We start from the raw sequence: 7,139 nt of genomic DNA, 5'->3' as shown, positions 1-7,139 counted from the left end.
GAATCGTCAAACAGCGGCACTCCGGACGAGAACAAACTCCACGTGAAATGGGGGGCGACTTGAATTTCCATGATTTGAAAGATCATTTTATACATTTCTCCAGTTCCAATTTCAAAGTCAAAGTCAAAGTCTGCTTTATTGTTAATTTCTTCACATGCCAAGACACACAAAGAAATCGAAATTACGTTCCCACTATCCCACGGTGAGAAGACATAGTACACAATATACAACACACAAAAAATAAAAACAAGAAGGGACAAACAATGAATAAATAGGGGTGATGAATAACTAATAAATAAACAAATAACACGATAAATAAGAGGAGCACAAATGGAGCAAGTGTGCAAACAGCAGACAGTCAGAATATGGCTCAAAAGTACAGGACGCTGCGCAGAAGGGGGGAGAGAGTTCAGGATCCTAACAGCCTGGAGTACGAAGGGTGCGGTGAGTGCAGTTGCCTTCACTTTACGGGAGTAAAATGTGGGCGTTGTTTTCTTTGCACTCCGTCAGGGCCGAGGCGTGGCAAAGAAGCGATTGATGAAGATGGAGTTGAAGTTGAGTCTGGCGGGCGGTGCCACTCTGTCTTCCATGCGCTTGGTGGCCACCTGAGCGGAAGCCCCCGCCGAGGCGCCCAGCGCCCCGCCGATGAGGCCATACAGCAGCATCCCTCCCGGGCCCTCAATAGAGCCAGCCAGCGTCCCCGTGACGGCCCCTGCCACCGCGCCTGAGCCCACCCCCCTTGCCAGGGACGTCCGCAGCCAGCCGTTATCCACTTCGGCTTTGGCCCTGATCTCAGCGCCGTCTTTGCGGCAGTACCACTCATGTGACAGGCTCTCCGGCTCGCTCCGGACTTTCTGGTCATCGGCCACCGCCTTCTTCATCAGCCTCTTCTCCTCCTTCTTCACGCTGCGCTCGGCCTTGCGGAAGGTTCGACTGGAGAAGCAGGCGCCGCCCAGGGACGCCACCGTCCACTCGACTTTACGCAGCAGCTCGCGCTCATAGCTGCGGTCCCGCCAGTTCTTGCTGAAGATGTAGAAGCGGCCGCCAAAGTCCTCGATCAGACGCTTCAGGGGCCAGTCGGCGTTCTGCACGATGCCCGCGGAGGCGGTGCTGTCCAGGTTCTCGTCGTAGGCCAGCAGGACCACGGAGTGCCTCAAGCAGTGTCTCCCAAAGCGCCGCATCATGAGTTGCGGGGTCCTGATGTCATTGGGCGAGATTTTCTCCATGTCAAAGGCCACCAGGAAGGCGTGGGGACCGGGCACCGACAAGCACTTGGACCTTCTCAGCTCTGTCTTCCTCTTGACGCCAGATATGTCCTTATCGTAAAGGTTGGGGGCACTGATCAGGGCCACCCGTCGCCCCGACAGCTCCCCCAAAATCTTGCGGCTGCTGGAGATGCTGACGGCGTCCTTAGGGAACTCCTCCCGCCCCAGGATGGCGTTCGCCAGCTGGAATTGAGACGCTCCGCTGCTGCCCACCATCATCAGCCTCAACTCCGGGGAGGTCCCTGTGGAAGGGGAATGTTGGTCACAAATCAGCACTTGCTTCTTCCTCTTGATGACGAATGCGTAAGAGTACAAAAGCTCTGAAAATTGTCAAACAGCATCTTTTCAAAGGTTTTCAGCTTTCAGGCTCTTCCTCCGTGGATCCAGACATACTCAAATAAAGCGCAGGCACACAGCAAAGACGTGTCTGCTGATGTTACAAAGACAACTGGCAAGCCATTTTGCCCCCGCAGCCCTCGTGCAACCTTACCTTTCCTTCTCTTCTCCATTTGTGTTGTCAAGCCTCATCTAGCAGACAACCATGCAAATGAAATGTCCGTCCGTCCGTCGCCCACACACACACACCGCCATCACTCACCCCTCTCTGACCCTTTTTCTGGGTCTGCCGGATTGGGTAATTGGGTGCCAGATTTTATATCAAGTGGAAAATGGCCTCAGGGTGCACAGTACAAGCAAGCCTCCCTGCACGTTTCATTACTTTTTTCATTATGACCACAATGGTCTGTTTTGTGTGACATTCAGCATTTCACCCACTTTTTTGCGTAATGATTCTCTGACTTGATTCCTATTTGACCTCAGACTAAGTGAAATGAGCTTATTTCCCTGCCATTGCTTTGAGCGGCACGGTTCATTTATATCCGTTCAGCAGACAGCTCTGGATAATCAATACTTCATTAAATGAAATTTTATCCTGCCCGGGTGCAACTCAAATGGTATTCTAAATATAGATCGGTGTCCGGTGTGGCGGCGCAGTGACACGCAATGACACCGCGTGGAAATCCAGACATGGTTACACAAGCTCAACTTTTTAATTAGACTCTCTGCCTCACACTATGTGAGCAAAATATCGGTTTGGAGGTAAATTAGATAACTACCTCACCCAGTGGCGGCGCGCCCAACACGCGCACTACGCTATAAGCCAAACCTGGGCAAATTACGGCCCGCGGGCCACATCCGGCCCTTTGTGCGTCCCTGTCCGGCCCGCATGAGGCCAATCGTAATTTAAAAAAAAAAAAAAAAATTGTGTCGTGCGTACAATACAACTGTTTCGCTTTTGTTTTGAAAGGCGTCGCACTTCCGTGTAGCGTGCGTGCATGTGAGCTGTGCGTGTAGATGAACAGCGCGAAGTACTGCCCTCAAAATGTGTGCTAACGCGAAGAAAAGAAAAGTTGACAAGGAGCGCCGTGTTTTCAACAACACATGGACTGCCAAGTATTTCTTTACAGAAATGAAAGGTAAAGCCATGTGCCTAATTTGTGGTACACAGGTTGCTGTGTTTAAAGAATATAATTTGAGTTGCCATTACACGACCAAGCATGAGAAAAAATACATGTCTGATAAACAGGGCGCATCAGAGGCTGATGCATTGCTAGCAAAACTGCAAGCCCAACAAGGACTTTTTATCAAACTTCACACCCAGAGATGGAGCGGCTTTGTCATTTGAGGAAAAGTTAAAGAAGTTAAGAATAAATTGTACTGATTAATAATTGTTTTTTTATTTGTCCTTTACACCACAATTTCACATAGCTTAATATAGATATAAACAGAATAATTGTATTCTTCTAATTACCAGTACCAACTATCCATCCATCCATCCATCTTCTTCCGCTTATCCGGGGTCGGGTTGCGGGGGCAGCAGCTTTAGGAGGGACTCCCAGACTTCCCTCTCCCCAGCCACTTCATCCAGCTCATCCCGGGGGATCCCAAGGCGTTCCCAGGCCAGCTGAGAGACATAGTCTCTCCAGCGCGTCCTGGGTCGTCCCCGGGGTCTCCTACCGGTGGGACATGCCCGGAACACCTCCCCAGGGAGGCGTCCAGGAGGCATCCTGATAAGATGCCCGAGCCACCTCATCTGGCTCCTCTCAACGTGGAGGAGTAGCGACTCTACTCCGAGTCTCTCCCGGATGACCGAGCTTCTCACCCTATCTCTAAGGGAGAGCCCGGACATCCTGCGGAGAAAACTCATTTCGGCCGCTTGTATCCGAGATCTCGTTCTTTCGGTCACGACCCATAGCTCGTGACCATAGGTGAGGGTAGGAGCGTAAATCGACCGGTAAATTGAGAGCTTTGCCTTTTGGCTCAGCTCTCTCTTCACCACAACGGACCGGTACAGGGTCCGCATTACTGCCGACGCTGCACCGATCCGCCTGTCGATCTCACGCTCCATCCTCCCCTCACTCGTGAACAAGACTCCAAGATACTTGAACTCCTCCACTTGGGGCAGGATCTCATCCCCGATCCGGAGAGGGCATTCCACCCTTTTCCGATCGAGGACCATGGACTCGGATTTGGAGGTGCTGACCCTCATCCCGACCGCTTCACACTCGGCTGCGAATCGTTCCAGCGAGAGCTGGAGATCACGGCCTGAAGAAGCCAACAGCACCACGTCATCTGCAAAAAGCAGAGACGCGATGCTGAGGTCCCCAAACCGGACCCCCTCAACGCCTCGGCTGCGCCTAGAAATTCTGTCCATAAAAATTATGAACAGAATCGGTGACAAAGGGCAGCCTTGGCGGAGTCCAACCCTCACTGGGAACGAATCCGTCTTACTGCCGGAAATGCGGACCAGACTCTGGCATCGGTGATACAGGGACCGAACCGCCCTTATCAGTTGGCTCGGCACCCCGTACTCCCGAAGCATCCTCCACAGAACCTCCCGAGGGACACGGTCGAACGCCTTCTCCAGGTCCACAAAACACATGTGGACTGGTTGGGCGAACTCCCATGCACCCTCGAGGATCCTGCCGAGGGTGTAGAGCTGGTCCACTGTTCCACGGCCAGGACGAAAGCCACACTGCTCCTCCTGAATCCGAGGTTCGACCTCCCGACGGACCCTCCTCTCCAGCACCCCTGAATAGACCTTACCAGGGAGGCTGAGGAGTGTGATTCCCCTGTAATTGGAACACACCCTCCGGTCCCCCTTCTTAAAGAGGGGAACCACCACCCCAGTCTGCCAATCCAGAGGCACTGTCCCCGATGTCCACGCAACGTTGTAGAGGCGTGTCAGCCATGACAGCCCCACAACATCCAGAGCCTTTAAGAACTCCGGGCGGATCTCATCCACCCCCGGGGCCTTGCCACCGAGGAGTTTTTTGACTACCTCAGTGACTTCGACCCCAGAGATTGGAGAATCCGCCTCAGAGTCTCCAGGCCCTGCTTCCTCAATGGAAGGCGTGTAGGTGGAATTGAGGAGGTCTTCGAAGTACTCTCCCCACCGACTCACGACGTCCCGAGTCGAAGTCAGCAGCACGCCATCCCCACTGTAAACAGTGTTGACGTTGCACTGCTTCCCCCTCCTGAGACGCCGGATGGTGGACCAGAATTTCCTCGAAGCCGTCCGAAAGTCATTCTCCATGGCCTCACCGAACTCCTCCCACGCCCGGGTTTTTGCCTCAGCAACCGCCGAAGCCGCGTTCCGCTTGGCCATCCGGTACCTGTCAGCTGCCTCCGGAGTCCCGCAGGCCAAAACGGCCCGATAGGACTCCTTCTTCAGCTTGACGGCATCCCTTACCGCAGGTGTCCACCAGCGGGTTCGGGGATTGCCGCCACGACAGGCACCAACGACCTTACGGCCACAGCTCCGGTCGGCCGCCTCAACAATGGAGGCGCGGAACATGGTCCACTCAGACTCAATGTCCCCCGCCTCCCCCGGGACGTGGGAAAAGCTCTGCCGGAGGTGGGAATTGAAGCTCTTCCTGACAGGAGATTCTGCCAGACGTTCCCAGCAGACCCTCACAGAGCGTTTGGGTCTGCCAGGTCGGACCGGCATCTTCCCCCACCATCGGAGCCAACCCACCACCAGGTGGTGATCAGTTGACAGCTCCGCCCCTCTCTTCACCCGAGTGTCCAAAACATGCGGCCGCAAATCCGATGACACGACTACAAAGTCGATCATCGAACTGCGGCCTAGGGTGTCCTGGTGCCAAGTGCACACATGGACACCCTTATGCTTGAACATGGTGTTCATTATTGAAAATCCGTGTCGAGCACAGAAGTCCAACAATAGAACACCGCTCGGGTTCAGATCAGGGGGGCCGTTCCTCCCAATCACGCCCTTCCAGGTCTCACTGTCATTGCCCACGTGAGCATTGAAGTCACCCAGTAGAACGATAGAGTCCCCAGAAGGAGCGCTCTCCAGCACTTCCTCCAGGGACCCCAAGAAGGGTGGGTACTCTGAGCTGCTGTTTGGTGCATAGACACAAACAACAGTCAGGACCCGTCCCCCCACCCGAAGGCGGAGGGAGGCTACCCTCTCGTTCACCGGGGTGAACCCCAATGTGCAGGCGCCCAGCCGGGGGGCAATAAGTATACCCACACCTGCTCGACGCCTCTCACCGTGGGCAACTCCAGAGTGGAAGAGAGTCCAGCCCCTCTCGAGAGGGCTTGTACCGGAACCCAAACTGTGTGTGGAGGCTAGTCCGACTATATCTAGTCGGAATCTTTCTGCCTCGCACACCAGCTCGGGCTCCTTTCCAGCCAGAGAGGTGACATTCCATGTCCCAAGAGCCAGCTTCTGCAGCCGGGGATCAGACCGCCAAGGTCCCTGCCTTTGGCTGCCACCCAGCTCACATTGCACCCGACCCCTTCGGCCCCTCCCACAGGTGGTGAGCCCATGGGAAGGGGGACCCACGTTTCCATTTCGGGCTATGCCCGGCCGGGCCCCATGGGCGAAGGCCCGGCCACCAGACGCTCGCCTTCGAGCCCCGCCTCCAGGCCTGGCTCCAGAGGGAGGCCCTGGTGACCCGCGTCCGGGCGAGGGAAAACAAAGTCCATTTATGTTGTTCATCATAAGGGGCTTGGGTGAGCCGTGCTTTGTCTGACCCCTCACCTAGGACCCGTTTGCCATGGGTGACCCTACCAGGGGCATGCAGCCCCCGACAACATGGCTCCTAGGATCATAGGGGCACGCAAACCCCTCCACCACGATAAGGTGACGACTCGCGGAGGGGCAGTACCAACTATTTAAAATAAATAATTTAGTGCATTTTACAATGGAAGAAAATTGAGCAGGTTTAAGTTATCGTAGGTGTGGCCCTCTCACACAACTCAGGTTTTTCATGTGGCCCCTTGTAAAAATTAATTGCCCACCCCTGCGATAAGCGTTAGGCCAAGCGCGACGTGCGTGACGTTATTATTGATTATGTCGTGTGTTGTCAGCTAGTAGCGCCGCATGGCTTGCAGCAGCGTGTCAGAGACTAGTAGCTGCAAAGATGTTGTGGCATTTTATATCGGGGAATGAAAAAAGAAAGGCGTTTTTATGACAATGAGTAAAGACAACAGCAGTCAGGTAAGCAAGGCACCTTAATCCCTCTCTTTTTATGGTTAGGCTACCCATTGCCCTTTTTCTGTGGTTAATTTCGTATGGAACATGAGTGAAAATCTTGCACAATGCCGAGTTAAAACGTGCCCAGGTCTTTGATACAGTTAGTACGCAAATGCGTTGTAAACTAGGGTTGTTAACATTTTACTGTTGTTTTGAAAGGTAATAGTTGAGAACCACAAGCTGACTAACGTTTCGTTTTCGTTTACTTGTGCAACTTAAGTCTGTGCAATTGAATCAACATGTGTGAGAGAGGAAAGGGTGTTTTGATGTCAACGCGTTGCTGTTTCGAAAGTTGTTGTAGTTGAGAATCA

At 53.6% G+C, this 7,139-nt stretch overlaps 1 protein-coding gene across 1 annotated transcript; it reads right to left on the bottom strand.

Moving 5' to 3' along the window:
- Positions 1–109: 109 nt before the first annotated feature.
- Positions 110–1,875, bottom strand: LOC148383139 (GTPase IMAP family member 7-like). Its single transcript, XM_088356689.1, has 2 exons — positions 1,756–1,875; positions 110–1,507 (listed from the first exon to the last, which is right to left on the bottom strand). Exons 1-2 carry the CDS (start codon positions 1,772–1,774, stop codon positions 507–509), a joined length of 1,020 nt encoding a protein of 339 aa, XP_088212815.1. The 5' UTR covers positions 1,775–1,875; the 3' UTR covers positions 110–506.
- Between the last annotated feature and the right edge of the window lie 5,264 nt (positions 1,876–7,139).

Source organism: Syngnathus floridae, chromosome 17 (genome assembly GCF_059516105.1).
Source record: "Syngnathus floridae isolate MCC-2025c chromosome 17, RoL_Sflo_1.0, whole genome shotgun sequence".
Taxonomy (NCBI): Eukaryota; Metazoa; Chordata; class Actinopteri; order Syngnathiformes; family Syngnathidae; genus Syngnathus; species Syngnathus floridae.
Note: the sequence above shows the minus strand (reverse complement) of the source record. Positions and strands in the feature narration are given on the sequence as shown.